The sequence below is a fragment of the Poeciliopsis prolifica genome, unplaced genomic scaffold (genome assembly GCF_027474105.1).
Source record: "Poeciliopsis prolifica strain line A6 unplaced genomic scaffold, Auburn_PproV2 SCAFFOLD054, whole genome shotgun sequence".
Taxonomy (NCBI): Eukaryota; Metazoa; Chordata; class Actinopteri; order Cyprinodontiformes; family Poeciliidae; genus Poeciliopsis; species Poeciliopsis prolifica.
Window position 1 is genome coordinate 2522441 of NW_026562429.1, and position 18090 is coordinate 2540530.

The following is an 18090-nucleotide window of genomic DNA, read 5'->3' on the forward strand; positions in this document are numbered from 1 at the left end:
CCTCTGCAGAAGTAATGACATGGTTTCCCTGGAGTGTATTAATGCTTACTCGGGGATATTTGATGTTTGAACTATTAAAGTATCCAGAAGCATTCACAGATTCGCAGATTTCAGCCATTTCTTCTGTGGCTTTGTCCCTGAGCCATGTAAATACCGGCCGTTCTCCGTATTCTGAATCCATCTGTCTGTCCATCAGTTTTCCAAACCAGTTTTGCCATGTTCAAGGAGAAAGTATTTCTCAGCTATTGTGTCTTAGAAATTAATGTTTCCAACTGGTGCTCTTGGTCTGAGTTTTTTATTTCACTCTGGAAGGATTTTGTTGTGACCTTTAGCAGCCTTGTTAAGAATTGTCTCCATGATGAGGGGCTAATATATTGTGCTTTTTAAATGTTCTTGTATCCAACATGCTTTATAAAACACCTACAATGTTTACAGAGTGAAGGAAATACTCTTTAAAAGGGGATTTTGATTTTGATTAAATATCATCTCTAAATGGCAGCTATTTATAAAATATATCAATCAGTGAACAATGTGCATCATTACTTTACAAATATATTCTCTCATAACACTTACTATATGAGTGAAAGAAAGAAAAATCTTGACTCAACCTGCCTATTCCTCAATAGTTACAAAAACAATTTCGTGGACGTGTAAATTAAATTAACAATATGAGTTGCAAACGGTAGATCATTCTCATTTTTAACTCAAAAGTCTATAAGACTTAAGCATTTTTACTCATAAAGTGTTTTGAATTGATTTATGGTGGGACATTTTTCAAGTCATCATTAAAAAAAATCCATAATTTTACTCCATGCACTGAAATGCACATTTGTTTTCAAGTAATATGCCCAACTTTGCTTTTGAAATTATATTTCCTTCTGTTATTTCTGTCACTTGAACTGAAGGCAGAACTTTTGTAAATTAATGTGCAATAGTCTCTCTCTATCTTTAAACATAATAGGATTTTCAAACGAGTCAAATCACTTAGTTTCAAGATATTTGATTGAATAAAACGTTTATTAATGTGTTCTCTTGATTTCATTTTTATATAGAATTCTCATAGCTTTCTTTTGTGCCATAAACAAAGTTTAGTGTTGTTTTATTTTTCCTGCAGCCCCTGAACTATGAGAGAAAGAAGACCTACACGTTGCACATCGAAGGAATGAATACACATGTTGATCCACGATTTTCCTACCTTGGTGCTTTCAAAGACACTGCTACCCTTAAAATCACGGTGGGCGACGTGGATGAAGCCCCCGTCTTTTCTATGGATTATTATATCTTGGATGTTTACGAGAACTCACCGAGTGGAACTGAAGTGGGGTCGGTTACGGCTCGAGACCCAGACAGCAGAAACAGTCCCGTAAGGTAGGAGACTCGATCACATTGAATCAGAATGTACAGTCTGAGCAAAAAGTTCTGAAAGATTGATTGTTTGCTCCTTTAGACTTACAAACTGCAAATGCAAAGAAAGCCCAACCTTGATAAAGCAGTTAGGTTATTTGGAGACTCAGCACTTTTTCTGCTGACTTGCAGCAGATAAAGAGTATTTGGGTGATTTGATTCTGTCTTAAATCAAAAAGTGTTTTGTATTTGGAGATTAGGGAACCTGCGAACCAAACAGATTATTTTTATCTCAAAAATTGTTTTATATAACCAAAGCTCACACTTGAAGGACATATTCAGTAATGGACAAAGTTTTAAGAACCCTGTGCTCCCTACAATATGTATACATATGTATACACATTCTCAAAATACAAATATGGGTATAAAACATGTATATGTATATCAGAAACATCTAATTTCCACAGATTGACGCTGAAACACATCTGGATTTTACTTGACTTTTCTCTTTAGCATGTTCAGATGCCAAACAAACCTCACAAATAATAATTACTCTCTTTTGTCTTAATTATTTCTAAATACAGAATTATTCATTAATGCCTTATACATCAAAGTATAAAGCATTGGAAGTATTTACATATTCAGTTAGTTTACATTTTAAAATATTACTTTGATTTAAAAGTTTATTAATTGGTTCCTGATATTCCGCTTTATTAATAAGCCTAATAGCTTTTTTTTTTCTTTTTGCAGCTTATCTAAGATGTCAACAGACGTTTTATTCTCTTCAGGTGTTCTGCATCAATTGTTCTCCTGATGATGAATTTGGCACAATTCAGAAAAGTTCATGAGTAGAGAACAAAAGAACTGTCTATCTTGGAAAAACTTGTCTATTGTATGAAAATCATTTTTAAAACATAGAAAATAGGTGTGACACAGTACCTGACAGTTTCATCATCCTTTGATCATCTACTACTGTATGCCGTGTTTTCAGTGACTTTGACATTAAATTGTACTTTCTCCTCAAAACTATGCTACTTTCTGTTTTTGGATAAATTCAAGTTTGTGGCATAGCATAGGATGTTCCTTTTGACATGTTTTAAATGTGTCTTTGTTTTTCAGTGAAGTAAAATTTGTAATGTTATTTTTAAAAACTTTACTGTTATATTCCATTTTATTTAACTTTCAGAACATTCTGAGGGTTCACAGGGAGATCATGTTAGTTTTTTGGCTTCACCAGGTATCTGCTTATTTTTCCTGCAAGCTTGAGAAGTAACCTGAGGCAAGACAATTACTCTGCACATTTATATGCACTCCAAACAGATGCTTGTATGCTGGTGGGAAATTGGGGGAGGAAAAAATAAAAATTCATACTAGCCTTAGGCAGCATGCTGAACAGGTGCCTTGTTCCTTGGCATTACACTCCAGCAACTGCAGCTCTTGTAATGATTTAAATTTGCTTCATGTTCTTGACAAAATTGATGGAATAGTTGTGAACCTGATGCTCCTTAAGAGGTGATGCATTGGTCTTATATCGATAAGGAACAGTCTTCTGTTGTTGCAGCGTGTAATGGGATATTATTTGGTACATCTGGCATGTGCTGCAGAGGCCACAGTGTCCATAAAAAGCTCTTAAGATTTATGAACAGAAAGACATAAACTGTTGGTGGTTGATGTATCATTGGGTTATTTGCAAGAAAGTAGACCCACTGTCATTCCATAATGGGATTCTCTTGATCATTCGATTGCTGCAGCAGAAAATAGCAACATAAAAGCTTTGCTTCAAGAAGTGTTCGCCATCCTCTCTGCTCCTGGATTTGCTTCGTAGCGTTTGTGTCAAAGTCAAGCCTGCAGGCCAAATTCTGCCTGCTGTGTATCCTATTTGACCTTCACATTATTTCTAAGACTCTATTACAGCCAGTTTTCTAATAGGCAGCTTAAATCTAATATTGCAAAACTCAGAATGCTGTGAGATAGAATCTACCACAAATGGTCAAACAAAAGTTGGAAAGCAGAAGCTTTCTGGACCATCAGGAAGCCATCTCCAGTGGACACCCAGTCTTTACAGAAATTTGGGACTACAGAGACAAACCAATAATTGCAATAAATAGTTAATAACACCAAATTTTGCATTAATACTCAGTGGAGACCATCTAAGCAGAAATTATCTACAGCTCTTGGGGGCACAGTCAAGTCAGCAGCATGGAAAATGAATGGCTCCTTTTGGATTGGCTGCTTATCAAATGCCAGCCTGTAGCATAATATTACATATGCTCCATAAAAAGCAGATTTGATTGAAAGATTCCACAGAAAAATCTGCCAATGGGTGAATTCAGATATACTGTAATGGGAACAATCAAGCGTTCACTGGATCTGTTCATAAAGTTAAAAGACATGGACATAAATGTACTGAATTACAAACTTATTTGTATTTAAGTGTGCTAAAGATTGGTGCATCTCTAGTAAAGGAGAGGCCTGTTTTTCCAGTGTGTGGAGTTAATGTAGCTGTAACTGAAATATTTTTTAGTAGATATCAAGGAAGGCCTTCTGATTTGTCTTCATTTCAGCACATTGTTCTTTTGAGTTTGATACTCTTTCTCTGTAGTAAGAAATAACTTGACTTTAATGCAACTTTTGTGGCAGTTTTGACCTTTATCCAAGGAATCAGAAGGGAGATGTGGAAGAAGGTCAGGAGTTGACTCCATATAGTAACCGCCGCATATGTGGCACCTGTTGTACCCAACACAACATGCCCCTTCATAATGCACATTTTTGTAAAAAAAGCACATTGACAAGCACAGGTGTGTCTTGTGACACTTTTGTTGGCCATAAAACTTCCCGGAGTTCTGTGTGGTAGTTCGTGTCGCACATGCTGTGGTAGTGGATGTTTCTGATATGCTGAGGGCAGTGAAAGTGTATGACAGGTAGCATGACAGTCAGCCAAGTCAGGCATTTATGCTTCTGCTTTTTGAGCTGTCGTAACACTAAGAAATCACAACCATGTGAAGCAACAAGTGGAAGCCTCTGAACCAGGCAGTTAACTCCCACTTTCTTTAAACAAAGAGCATTTTATCGCGCTGAGTTCAAACATGGTTGAGGGAGTTTTTGACAGATCATTCCTTCTGTAACTGACAGGCAGCTTGGGACAAATAAAAGGAAAACATCATGGAGGCATAAAGGGAAAAGGCAGGGATCATAAGATCGGCATGGTCTAGTTTAAGACTCTGGCAGCATTCAAAAATGTCACAACTTTATGTTTCTTCAGTACCAAAATGTGGTTACTGCTACTAGTGTTTTTTATTCATGGTTTATATTTATTGTAGTTTATAAATTGAGTTTATGGATGTACTTAATTGTTTCAAATTAAGTACATAGTCAAGTGCTACTCTTATTGACCTTATGTGTATTTCCTTATGAATAAATTATTAAACATTTCTAACAAATGAGGAAATGAAACTAAGCGAAGGTCGTTTTAGGAATAAAAAAAATACCTCCTAATAATCTTCAGAATATTATCTAAGATGACTACAAGTTTCACGTTTCTCAAAACTTTGGCTTGGTTTTCTCTGAAGTTTAAAGAATCACTGTCCAATTCTGAGTTATAATATCAGATGGTAATTTCAGGGTTTATGAGTGGAAAAAATGAAGAAAGGAAAGTTTCAGAAAGCGCCTGGGCTTCCATCGGACTAAACTGGAACATCAGAGAAAGATCAGGAATACTGTGGGTCAAACAAGGCTGTTTATTGATTTGGATCCACTTAAATATCTGCTTTGTTCCTGTCTTGACTGGAAGGACAGTGACTTTGGCTTCAGCAGCGGTCCAGTCGGCCCTGAGGTTGCTCCTTACTGGACAAGTTACCTGACCTCTCCTGGCTTTTGACTTTGGGTTACCCGGAGCCGCCTCCCTTTGGATTTGGAGCAGCAGTAAATATAACAAAAGTGTTTCATGACAATGTCACTGAGGAATGTCGAAGAAGTACAGATAAGAGAAAACTATTCTCAGGAACTTTATATTAAAGTAAGCAAACTGACAAAACAACGCTGACTGCCACCAAAATGGGAACAGTTCACCAGGCTTGGTTTCAGATTATTTTGTAAAACCTTCCTGTTTGTGTTCCTGCCTCTCTCTGCTTCTCACAGGTCAGCTGCTGCGAGTGCTGGAGATTTCTGGGTTGAAGAAGCTACAAAACTGTTTAGCCAGGAAAGGATATGGGGCTGTCACACTGTACAACCAATTGCAAAAATTACATTTATAATTTAGATGTAGTAAACTAAAAAGAGAGTAAAAAGGGTTAAACAAACCATCAACCGATTTAGTGAAACGTAAGAGCTTTTGGCTTCGCTGTTAGAGTTTTAAAAAATATGTTTATTTTGTTGAGTAAAACAACAAACTGACATTGACCTTTTAACACGTTAATTTCTGTTTAAAATTAGCTAAATGTAAATCATTCGTAAAAGCTTTTTTTTTTAACTAGAAAAGTAATTATATGAAAGAAAGTAATTACATGAAAGACTTTCATATAATTTGTTTCAGCAGAACAAATCTGTCACAACATTCATGCAGTTTAAGATTCAGGACTTCGATAATGTAAGCTGAGGACAAAATTGCAAATATGACTCAATGTCTACCAACCTTTTCTAACATTTTCATCGTGTTGGTTAATTAATGTGACTCCGTTCACGGCGCATACACGCCCCAGACGATATAGATCAAACATGTGATCTTAGAAGTCAGAAGTTCTATTCAATGTTTAAAACACGGAGATTACCGTATATTCTGGACTATAGAGCACACCATACTATAAGCCGCTGCTACAATTTTTTATTAAAAAAGCTGGAAATGTACATATATAAGCTGATTTCCTCAAAATCTTAGATGTGGTCTATGCACATTGTATATTATGTCTCTGAATTGCAGTGCTAGTACCAAATGATTTTTTAAAATCCCCTGAAATCTGTGACAACATGGCTTAGTTATCACACAAAATTGAGATTTTGTAATTTTTTTTTTCTTCCATTTGGGTTTCTGCTACTTCTAAAAACAACCCAAATGCTTAAAATAAAACTCCCAGCTGATTTTTGCCAACAAGTTAATGTTTTTTGGTGTCAATAACGGATTTACACCCCAAAATGATGATTACACGAAGCTGGTTTTGGTCTGCAGCTTTCACCGAAGACCATTTCTGACTTTCACAGCATTTGATAGCTACGGTTGTTTCTGTCTCACTTTGTATCTCTGTTGTAAAATTAGCTGCCATTTCTGTCTGTTTTATCGAGTGGGCGGCAGCAGCACAAGACGTAGTGAGGGAGAAAACCTGCAAGTAAATAAAGAAAAAAGCAGCAAACATTGAAAATATAAAGATTTATTTTGCGAGAGTTGACTGTAAGAGAACTCATGAACCCTCTGCCCAGCTCTGAATAAAAGTATAATGTTGTTTTATCTTTTCTGTCATTGTTTTGCCATCCTAATCTTTGACCTCTTTATATTGAAGAGACAGAAAAAAACCCTCCAGGACTAACGATGCCATGTGTTTGTGGATCTTAAGCTGGATTAGTATTACGCCTTTAGGACATTTACTTTTTCTGTCTTTTACTGAATCTTTTAACCTGTGCATGTGAGGATGAAATGCATAAATGTGGAAGGTTTAAGTCCATACACACATTTTTTATGCTTTATCTCCTTTTTCTGTTGTATAAAGATATTTTAAATAAATTCAAACAGTTCTGCTCGCTGTCAGATAAAGCTTTGCCTTGTGTATATGTCTTCTCACTCAGACTGCAGACCGCCTTTTGTTTTCTGTCTGTGCCTCGAAGAAACGCAGTGACTTGCAGAATCACAGCGTCTCATTGTTTACAATTTAGCTACTTTGTCTGTTTTCAGCATCTGACTTGGAATCCATTAATGTGTAGGACAAGCTATAAAAACCCTTTCAGAGAATAAGGGATAAAAACAAAGTCCATAAAATGCAAGGACTGACTGACTTTTTCTCCTTTATCTCAGTTTGCTCTGCAGAGCAGCCGAGTCCTGATAGGTGGGTTATGAAGCGCATATGAACCAGCTTTCTGAAAATCATTTTATACGCAAATTTAGCTGCCAGTTTGGTGAGACACTGTCTCGTCTGTAAAATCAGTCACTGCTGAGTTTTGCGTCGTCTCTAAGGGAGGAGGGTGCATTTGATTTCCGATACTATTTTAGGCCTGTTTTAAAACAGAGAAAACAAAGTAAGCATGACTTTAGTGAGAATTTTATATTTTATATTAGTATTGGTGAAACCCATTGAACTTTTACCCTGTTTCACAGTATAATAATGAAAAAAAGAGATTTTACAAAGAAAAATGAACTGGTGTGAAATTAACTGGAACTGTACAATTTCTGAATCTATTTTAAACATCGACTGCACATATATTACATAAAATCTATATAAAATACATGAAGATTTAGGTGTGAAATGTTTAAGGGGTGTGAATGTTTTTGCTAGGTTCTGTCTTAGAGGTCAGAGAGTTGAACTGAAGCAGTTATTAAAACTCAAACTTTTCTTTTTAGCCAATTCTAATTTCACTTTTAAAACTTTTATCTTTCAATATAGGCTGCATGCCGATGTTGTGTATATTATAATTTATAAATTTAACATAAAATAACTATTTGGACTTTTATTGCCAAAGTCTACATTAAGGAGAAATGTTACATCTTAATGTAACACAAGCAATGAATAAAAGTTTTGGAACATTAAATCACCTTTATATCTGGAATCCATGAAGTCGCCTCACAGCATCTGCTGAGTTTATGTTTGGTCTTAGACTTCAGCCATTCATTGGTGGGTTAACTGATCTGTTTTTGGATATTGTAATGTTTCAGGGTCCAGTTCTGCTTTCTCCACAGAGTTTCACGTTTCCCCCAAACAACCTTTGATAGGTGGATATTTGTGACATCGCTTGGTTGACTGCAAAGAGTATCTGGTGTGTCTGATATTCATGTGTTTGAGTGTTGGCAGGCAGTCCTGGTAGCGAGAGGTCCATCAATTTGTTGAGTTAATTGAAAAATAGGTACATTATAGTCCAAACGAGAGGGTGAAAATAGCGATATAAATTATTTTATGATTATATATTATTTTTCCATGCCTCCCCTGACTGATATGTACAGTATGTGTATGTCTTTTGCACTTTGGTACATATGTTTACACTCAAATTAATCTGCGTGCGCCTTATTTTTTGTCTTTGGGACAATGATTGCCTGATGTTTATGTACACCTAAATGCTTTGTAATTCAGTACCTGAAAATGCATTAATCTTTTTGACAGATATTACTTGGACAGCAAAGAGGACGGAGTAAGATACTTCCGAATTGATGAAAGCAGCGGAGTCATACGTACAACACAACCGCTGGATAGAGAAGACATACCTTGGCACAACATCACTGTAATGGCCTCGGAGGTTGGTAGGTACCCAGGAGTACACAAAGCATATTGTTGCTATTACTATTGGTATCAGATTTTACCAAGAATCTTTGCTGGAATTCTTGAGAATCTCCTCACAAATTTTGAGGTGGTTTCTGCACCTCTGCCATCAGTTTTAGCAAAAGCTTTAGCAGAAAGGAAATGGTGCTTCTACTACTAAAGTTTCCTTGATTAGCTTGGTGAGTAAGAATAAAAAATACACACAAATGATTAATGATCTCACAATAGCAACTGTTTCTGGAGACCCTATATTTATCATGATGGTTGTCTTGAAAACTGAAAATGAAAATAATCAAAATTACATGTTTTTTCTGTTTCCCATGCAGTGCTTAGATGTTTTTCTACAGAGATGTGTTCAAATAGTTGGAAAGTTCTTTACCATGGCAGCATGATTTAGATAGAAACAATTAAGTGGAAAAAGGCCCAGCCTATTGCTCTGCCTCTTTTTTCTCTCTCCCTCTAGATAACAGGACACCCCGAGGGGTTCGTATAGTCAGAGGGCAGCGCGGGTTCAAATTCATAGAGAGTAACACAGGAGTCGGAATCAATATCAATAAAAGAGGGGATCCATAAAAAGCAATGAGAACATGAATCAGCAGCACACATGCTCCCCTCAGCTACAGAATCAAATGTGTTGCACATCGTATAAGTACAGAGCACTTGATAGCGTTTGTGTTCTTTAAAGACACTCTAGTTAGATTGCATGCTGACATACCGTCTTTGGAAAGAACATGCTTAATCATACCATAATCAGCTCCCCATGAACACCTGTTGTGACCTGTTTTTCCATGTTAATGAGGCATGGCAGGTTTGATTTGTGGACACTCTGGACAGGTGATTCTCGTGGAAGTGATTAAAAAAAATCTAACTGTGCTGCAGTAAAGATGGATGATGGTTCAGTATTTGTGGCTGGACCAAGTCTCCCCGGGGACATTGTGAGTTATTTACGGATTCTGAAAGTGACGGGTTTAAGGCTTCTAATGAAGTTAAACACAGAGAAACCAAAAATAAGATGAAATAGCAGATTTAAATCATCCATTTTTGAAAATACATATTTTTCTAAGAAAAAGTCATTTTAGGCTTAAAATAGTTTGTATTAGTGAAATTCACAAAAAAGTAAAATCGTCCCTATTACCTAAAATGAATATTTATAACAAAATGGCTGACTTTTCATTAAATATGTAATAATAAAATGTTACAGTTCAACAGGTGTGACTTGTCTTAATAGCTTTAGGTCATATTTTGCAAAAAAGCAAGAAACTCAACATTCATACGTTTGCATAAATGTCCATTTGTAAGTGAAATCACATGTTTAAAGCATTGTATAGTTCACATATTCATGAAGATATAAGGTAAAGCATTGGGTTGATTTAATTTGCACATTGTTTATACTGTATTTAAACATGTTGGAGTACATTTCTCTTGGATAACCTATAAAATTGAACCAGTCTCTAACGTTGAAATGTCCTTTCCTAGTCTGGTAACTAATTAAATCAATGAAGCCCCCGAACCTCCGGTGAGTTGAATAATTTGTAATCACAAATAGGCAAATCTCCAGCCAATGGTCATGCATGCTAATGTTTATCTCTTCATCTCTCTTTAATGTTCAGCAATATAACACAGCTACATAAAGAAAACAAAACTGTTTTTATGCTGCAAACTGTCTTGCAGAGGTTAGAAGTTCATAGACAAAGCCAAAAGCGGAAAAAGAATTGGAGAGTTTGCAAAGCAAAACTCCTGTTAGAGTTTGAGGGGGATTGCAGTTTTACCTTGAATAAATTATTGACACGTTTAATTTTGTTATAGAAGAACATTGAATTTATTTCCATTTAAATTTGAATGTAAATATAGATGTCATTTGTTTTCTTCTTTTATTTGCTGCATTTGTGTGCCATTCTCCTGGATCCCCACTGCAGACACTGAACTGTCTGAAAACAGCAAATCCCATTTTAAACTTTTATTAGACCTAGCAAAACAAAAGACAGACACCTACGCATGCACACGTAAACACACAGATTCCTAAAGACAAAATAAAAAACTATATATGTAGAACTAGGAATTCCTTGAGGATTTGAGCACCTGAAGATTTTTTTTTTTTCCTGTTAGTGATATTTTTTGCTGAGCAAACGCAGTGTTTCACCTCAGCCCTGCTACTGCACACTCTTACCGTAAATCATTATCTCTCCTGGAAGCCACCCAGTAAAAGCACTCTGCAATCCTGGACAGAGGTGCTTCACGGGTCGACAGGCAGCTGCATTCCTCAAGGACCCTTACTTCAGGGCCACAGAAAGTCCTGCATACTCCGAGTTGTTTAAGCAGTTTGTTTAAGACTACCACAATCTGCCAGCAATAAAAGGTGAACTATGCAGTATATCTGATATTGGTTGATAAACTATTACATAATTTGTGGGCAGCTACTATAAATTACTGATAATTCTAGGAGCCATTTTTAAGTCAGGTAAACGACAGTACCCAGCAGCAAGTCGGGGAGGGGCACTGGTAGGTTAATTTTAGGCTTTCTAATTTCAACTAAAAGTGAGGAATATGCTTTGTAACCTTTTTCTCTCCTCTGGTGCACTGCAACAAGTCGATTACTGTATGCATTATGCACCAATATATTCAAATTCAGGGTCATATTTGTCTGGAAGGTGATAGTTTTACTTTAAGAGCCTTTTCTGAAGGCAGATAAACTGAGACAAACGGTGGAAAATCACTGCAGTGTTTTATTCTTTAAACATACAGTAGATATTTCTAAGTAACCAAAATTTGCTGCCTTATAAGCAAATAAATGAGTGTTTATATATTAAATAAAATAGTAAAATTCAGATGAGTTTAGAAGCTTTTTTTTAATGCAGTTTCAGGAACAAGTGAGAAAGTGGAGTAGCCGAATTACTTAAACCATCATGAAAAACATTAAAATATTTTTAAAATATGAAAAATTCTCATTTTGCACATTTTTATGCACAACAGCCTCTGAAAAACACCCACCAATAAGTTGATTAATTAGTTATTGCTTAATGTTCAGTCTCAATTGAGACTGCATCCAGTTTGTTTGGTCAGCTGGTTTTAGCGTTGTATGCACTGTACAATGGCTGCTGGAAAAGACGTGTTCTGTCGCTGACTTACTATTTAGAAACCGCTTTCTGTTGGCTGTGCAGGAGTCTTTATTTCTGCTTTTCAAGTTTGCAGGTGTTTTCACCTGTGATTGTAAGCCTTGAGTCGGGGGGCCAGCAGCAGCTTATCTGGATTTAAAGAGACAGGATCCATGAACAGCTCATTTTGAAATGAGCTCAAAATGGGACTGAAATCTGATTACTAAACACTGATTTTGGAGATGTTTTATTTGCACATAAATCTATCCTAACATGTAGATTTCTGGGTCACCTTTAAAGCTTTGTCATTCCTTGTTTCCAGTATCTGGACCATACGCAGTCACTGTATCTGTTTTTAAATGTTTGCAATGAAAGCCTAAATTTGGCTTCTCTCCCTCCGCCTCCTACTCTCTCTCTGTTTACAGACAACCCCAGTCTGCTCAGGCACGTTCCTGTTACTGTGCAGGTGCTGGACATGAACGACAATCCACCAGAAATAGCAACCAACGAGGAAGTCATTGTGTGCGAGAGCTCAAAGCTCGACCAGGTGAGTGTCTGGAACCCATCTGGGGAAGGAAAAAAAAAAGCTAAACACTCCTTCACAGTTTTTCTCCCTATCTCTGGCTTCACATGTTCAAAACTTCCTTGAACTCAAAAGAAGAAAGTGTGGAGAGCTGTACATTAACCGCAGCCATTTCCCGGACTGCACCTCTTTGTGCTGAACGCTTGTTTCCCTCAGCAAATTTTGAGTTGCTCAGCGAGACCAGAGCTGTAGAGACGGTGCTGCAGAGGCTGCTTAATCATTCCTTATACAAAATGAGTATCTCAGCAGCAAACCATGACAGCTCTAAATCGAAGCTTGTTCCTATTTGCTCACAGTAGTCTTTAATTCATTCAATTAAGAAGTTTGTTGAGATATAGACCAATCAGCAGCTTGGGAATGGCTGAAAGTGTGGTTTTGCAAAGAATGATGGAGTAAAGCAGCGAAAGACGCAACTAAAAACATTTTTAATAGTTAGGAGCTGGGTCAAGACGAGTCTAAAAGAAAGTTTGGATTAGATTTAAATTAAGGTTTGCAAGCTCAGGGTTCCTTACTTGGAGGATTAAATAGAAAGAATCACAATGTTTTGCAGGCAGCAAAACCTTTGCATTCAGCAGAAAATGTGCATGGGGGAACATTATATTCATTTTGTAGCTATTATTTGGAAATTTTTCTGCAGCAGTCATTCTGCAAATATGCATTCTCACGGCTGTTTCGCTAGGAACAGCAATTTTCTAGCGTTAAAAATTTATTTTAAATAGATGTAGGCGTATCACGCTTATTCTTCTGGCTGCGCTTTGTACTCTATAATTTATAGAATTTCCTTCACATTAATTTATATTTGTTTACATTTGCTCTTAAGATATTCATAGCAAATGAAAAATGAATCCAGTTGTAAATGTCTCAAATACAAAAGTCCACAACTTATAAGCGTGGAGTTATTGGTTGATTTTACAGTCATTGTCATCATTTAATTATTAGCACTGTAAAGAGTTACTGCCAATTATAAAGCTAATAAAGCCCGATTTTCTACCTAACAACAGAACTGCATGATGTTTCAGATCCAAATTAAGTTTTCCTTCAATACCTTTGGGTTTGGGGTTTTATTTAATCTTTTTGACATTAATCAGTTCAGCAATTGCTCCAGGTTGTAAAAAAAAACTTTGTTGCCACGGTTGCACATCTGAACACCTGTACAAAGGTTAAAAAGAAGGAAGAGCAAAAATCCTTGCAGCTGCACAGCATCCAAAATCAGAATTGTGTAAAAAAAAACAAAAAAAACACAAAAAGGCTCAACTAAAAAAAAAAAAACAAACGTCTATAAACAAATCAGAACTAATATGAGAGATCTTCTGCAATCTGCTGCCATCTTGAGTGCCGCCATTTGAGTTTGTTAAATTGGAGCTTCTCTTTTTTTTTTGAAATCCTAGATGGTGATGCTTCCAGCAAAATGCAGCTTTGAAAGAGAATGATTCATGTGATCTGGGCTGGACAGGCATGGAAAAAAAAATGTAAATGTTGTAATAATGATTTTAAAAGTATGTTCCTTTTGTTTCTCAGTTGATCCAGACTGTCACAGCAGTGGACAAGGACGACTTTGCCAATGGACAGCGATTTTCTTTTGCTCTGCCAAGCCAGCTGCCAGTTAATCCCAACTTCACCCTAAAGGACAACGGAGGTAACTGAAACCATCGTTACGTTTGTTCACTTTGTTTCCGGGTTTTTGGGTCGTCTGCTCGGGTTTTAAGCATTCAGCGGTTGTTCTGATGCTCTCAAACCCCTGCGGTGCAGTGAAACCGCACGCTTTATAACAAGTGAGCTTGGTAAGCTGCAGACTCAGTGGGATCCCCTCTGATTGCGTTAAGCGGAGTCGCAGAGCTGTGCCGTGTTTGCGCATCGTGTTGTCAAACGGATTACCTCGCTCAGCCGCTCCCTGTCGCCGCCTCCTGTGTATAATATCGAGCTCGCCTGTGGCTGGCGAGCGGGCGTTGCCATAGAAACCATTTTCAGTGTCAGGTGAATGCCTAGCCCCGGGGTGGTCGGCAATCATAGGGCTTTTATAAGCTCTCAGCCAGAAGATCTCACGGTTACCCACAGAGAGGAGGAGTTCACGGCACTCCGGATGCCATGGAGGAGCATAAAAACAAAGATGAAGGTCGCAGTAGTGAGATAAAGAAAAAAAAAATCCCTGATCATACAAGATAGGTCGTTTTATCTCTTTGTCCAATTCCTTCCCATCAAACGCCTTTCTTTGCCTCCCTCGAGTTTCTGAGGCAGGGCTTTTCTGCAGACATTCCTCACCTCTTGACCAGCAGCGAGTCTCAAGGTGGACGAGAATAAAAGCAAAGCCGCGACTGCAAAGACTCCATGAGCACAAAGAACTGCTGGCTTTAAAAAACACATAAAACAAGAAGGTTATTAAGTTCTAGTTCTACTCTTATTAGCCCCAAAAACACATAATTCAGTGAAACATCAGAAGTGAAACCATGAGTGGGAAAAGTAGGGAAAAAGTTCTGTGGTTACGTGGTTTTAATTCTGCTATCAGTTGGTTCAATATTAACAAATTCCTCAAAGGAAATTATGAATGTTAACCTAATTTGCAAGAGTTCAGATGTGACATTTCTATTACAAAAGGAAAATTGAGCCACAATCTAACAGCATGAGCAACTTTATTTGAACACAAAGAATTTTCAACAAAACCCGATTTAACTGCTTTAATTTGAAAAGGAAAAGAAATAATTTTGTATGTACAGCTAAAATAAAATTGTTTGTCTATGACTTTAACTTACAGCATCTTGATAAAAAAAATACAGATTTTACAAAACGATCCACTCAAGTGACATAACTTGAATGAATCAATGATCTTTGTCATATACAGATGACTTATTTATCAATTAATTCCAGCTAATGACATTTAGAAAAATCAGGAGTTAAAGTCTACAGCAGTGGGATTTTATTGACCTATTATCTGGTTAATTAGTTCGGGTATTGATGTAGGTAGCTAACCTGCAGTCCGATACCGAACACCTGCTGCTCTAGCCCTAGCATGCTAATTGTATTGACCGTCCATGCTAACTCGCCTTTGTGATGCAGTTTTTCTTTCATTTTCATGCCAGGACTTTGCAATTAACTTATTCTTTCTTCTTGTAAACAAATGACACGTGTAGAAGATAATAATCTTTTTAAATGTTGGTATGATGATATTCAGAAGCACTAATATGAAAGGATGTTAATGTCTATGTATTAATCACTTTTCAGATTGGTATTTGTTATCAAACCCATTTGAATTATATACATATATTTTTTGACTTTATAATTATGTACTGCTTTGCATCACATGGAATCTGAAAACCATCTGAACTTTTAGGTCGAAACATGAAAAAAACAAAGAAGGACAAAGGGAATTGATGATTTTCTAAGGCTCTTCAAATATTCAAATCATGAACTGAAACAAAGGTGACATGAATTGACTGTTTAAGTTACACATATTTAAAGAGTGATATTTTGTCTCTTCACCATCATTAGCACAGTCATGTGATAATGATGACTGTGCTGTGAAAGTGACGTTATGTTTTATTTCTTTCTGCAGGTTCACAGTTTTCACAGAGTGCTATTAGTCTATTGGTCACATGTTAACAGTTCAGAGTGTATATATATATATATAAAATTCCCTTCTCACCCACCGCGGGTGGTTCTTATCCTCTGAGCTCGGGTCCTCTACCAGAGCCTGGGAGCTTGAGGGTTCTGCGCAGTATCTTGGCTGTGCCAAGGACTGCACATTTCTGGACTGAGATGTCTGATGTTGTTCCTGGGATCTGTTGTAGCCACTGCTCCAGTTTGGGGTTACTGCCCCGAGGGCCCCGATGACCACAGGCACCACTGTGGTCTTCACCTTCCAGGCCCTCTCCAGTTCCTCCCTGAGGCCCTGGTATTTCTCCAGTTTCTCGTGCTCCTTTTTCCTGATGTTGCAATCACTTGGTATTGCTACATCTACCATAACAGCTTTCCTCTGTTGTTTATCCACTACGACAATGTCTGGTTGGCTCGCCATTACCATTTTGTCTGTCTGGATCTGGAAGTCCCACAGGATCTCATCTGGTGTGGTAGATCTGGGCCTCTATTGCTCTGGTGTTTAGGGCCTGTTCCTGGGCGGCCAGGATGAGGGCCTCTGTGCTGTCCTTGAGTCCAGCTTTTTCCAGCCATTGGTAGGATTTACTGATATCAGCCACTTCGATTATTTGCTGGTGGTACATTCCAGGTAGGGGCTTGTGCTCCCATGATGGGAGGACAATATATATATGAACTTAATGCAATAATATAAAATCTTCTTCCAGGATCATTTATATTTGGTTAGCATTGTTTATTTTGTCAAAGGTTGGATAATAGTTGTTATGTTTATAACTTTCCTGAAGTTTTACCTATTGCAAAATGAGAATCAATTCACAGTTGATTTACTTTGTTTAATTTGTTATCTTTGTTCTGTTGGAATGAGCTGACTGGACAGTGAATGAACCAGAAGCCGCTAATTGGCAAACACTCCTTTAAGACATGGACAAGATCTTCTTTAAGTGTATTTTAATGTTTTTGTTTTGTGAAATATGTTTTCAAAAATAAAAATTAAAGAAATGAAATCCCTGCTGTAATGTATGTTCAAAGCCCACTGCTATAGGGCCTCTTCTCTTATGAGAGATTAATAACAGATGTTTTGACTTAGTGCTGTTTTGAGATACAGTGTCTTTTAATTTGTTTGTTACCTTTTGTTGCATGCTAGCCCAGAGGCTCTTGTTTTTCTCTGATTAGATTATTTGATATAATCCTATGTGGGATGGGCAGGATTTCCCTGTTTAATTATTTTTCAGTGTAGATATGAGAGAACAAAAGGGTATTTCGCCCAAACTGATGTACATGGCAGAAGCTTGTGTTAGCGGCTTATTTCATCCAAAACAGCAACATAGTATACTGGTTTGCAAAACTCACAGATTTAGTTTGTTTATATCTCATTAACTTTCAAGCCCCAACTTTGAATAAATACGGTCAATAACACAATTAGGATATTTCCTCCAGATATTACTTCTGTTTAGCACAACTCTCCTGCTTTTCCTGCCACAGGACGACAACATAACATGAATATTGGATTTAAAGCAACAATTCATATATAAGCGAGGAGAACACAAACAGTTAATGCTAATGCTAGGAGAGACAGTTTAAAAACCAGACCACCAGCAAAGCTCATCAAGTGGACAGATGTAATATTCATCTTCTCTTTGTACAGATTAATAATGACTCTGCATGTTTGGTTTTGAGAATCGGCTTTGCTTACAACAGGATTTTCTCAATGTCTGAGCAAAATGAAGGAAAATTTATTTGACTGCATCTCAGCAACTTAACTGTTCTTCTATCCTCTACATGCATAGTGTTGATTTGATAAAATGTTTAGGGTCTAACATATACTTGATGGATACTGCATTATCGTCTGATCCCTGAGATCGACTACATGGAAATACAAATATCCTGAATTTTATGACTGAATAAAAAACAAGTATTCATAAAATTAAGATAGAGGTACTAAAATTTTACTTTGAAATGCATTTAAGATTGTAACAGTTCCATTCATAATTTATAAGTATGAAATGAACTTCACACTTAGAGAATTTAAATATGC

At 36.9% G+C, this 18090-nt stretch overlaps 1 protein-coding gene across 3 annotated transcripts in view; it reads left to right on the top strand.

Annotated features, from left to right (window-relative positions):
* LOC129378961 (cadherin-18) overlaps positions 1–18090 on the top strand; it is a 116454-nt gene that overhangs the window by 80192 nt on the left and 18172 nt on the right. For all 3 annotated transcript variants that reach the window (XM_055059468.1, XM_055059467.1, XM_055059469.1), the window contains 4 exons: positions 1115–1368; positions 8640–8776; positions 12313–12434; positions 13989–14106. In XM_055059468.1, the coding sequence (XP_054915443.1) occupies positions 1115–1368; positions 8640–8776; positions 12313–12434; positions 13989–14106 (631 nt within the window). The remainder of the gene's footprint in view (positions 1–1114; positions 1369–8639; positions 8777–12312; positions 12435–13988; positions 14107–18090) is intronic.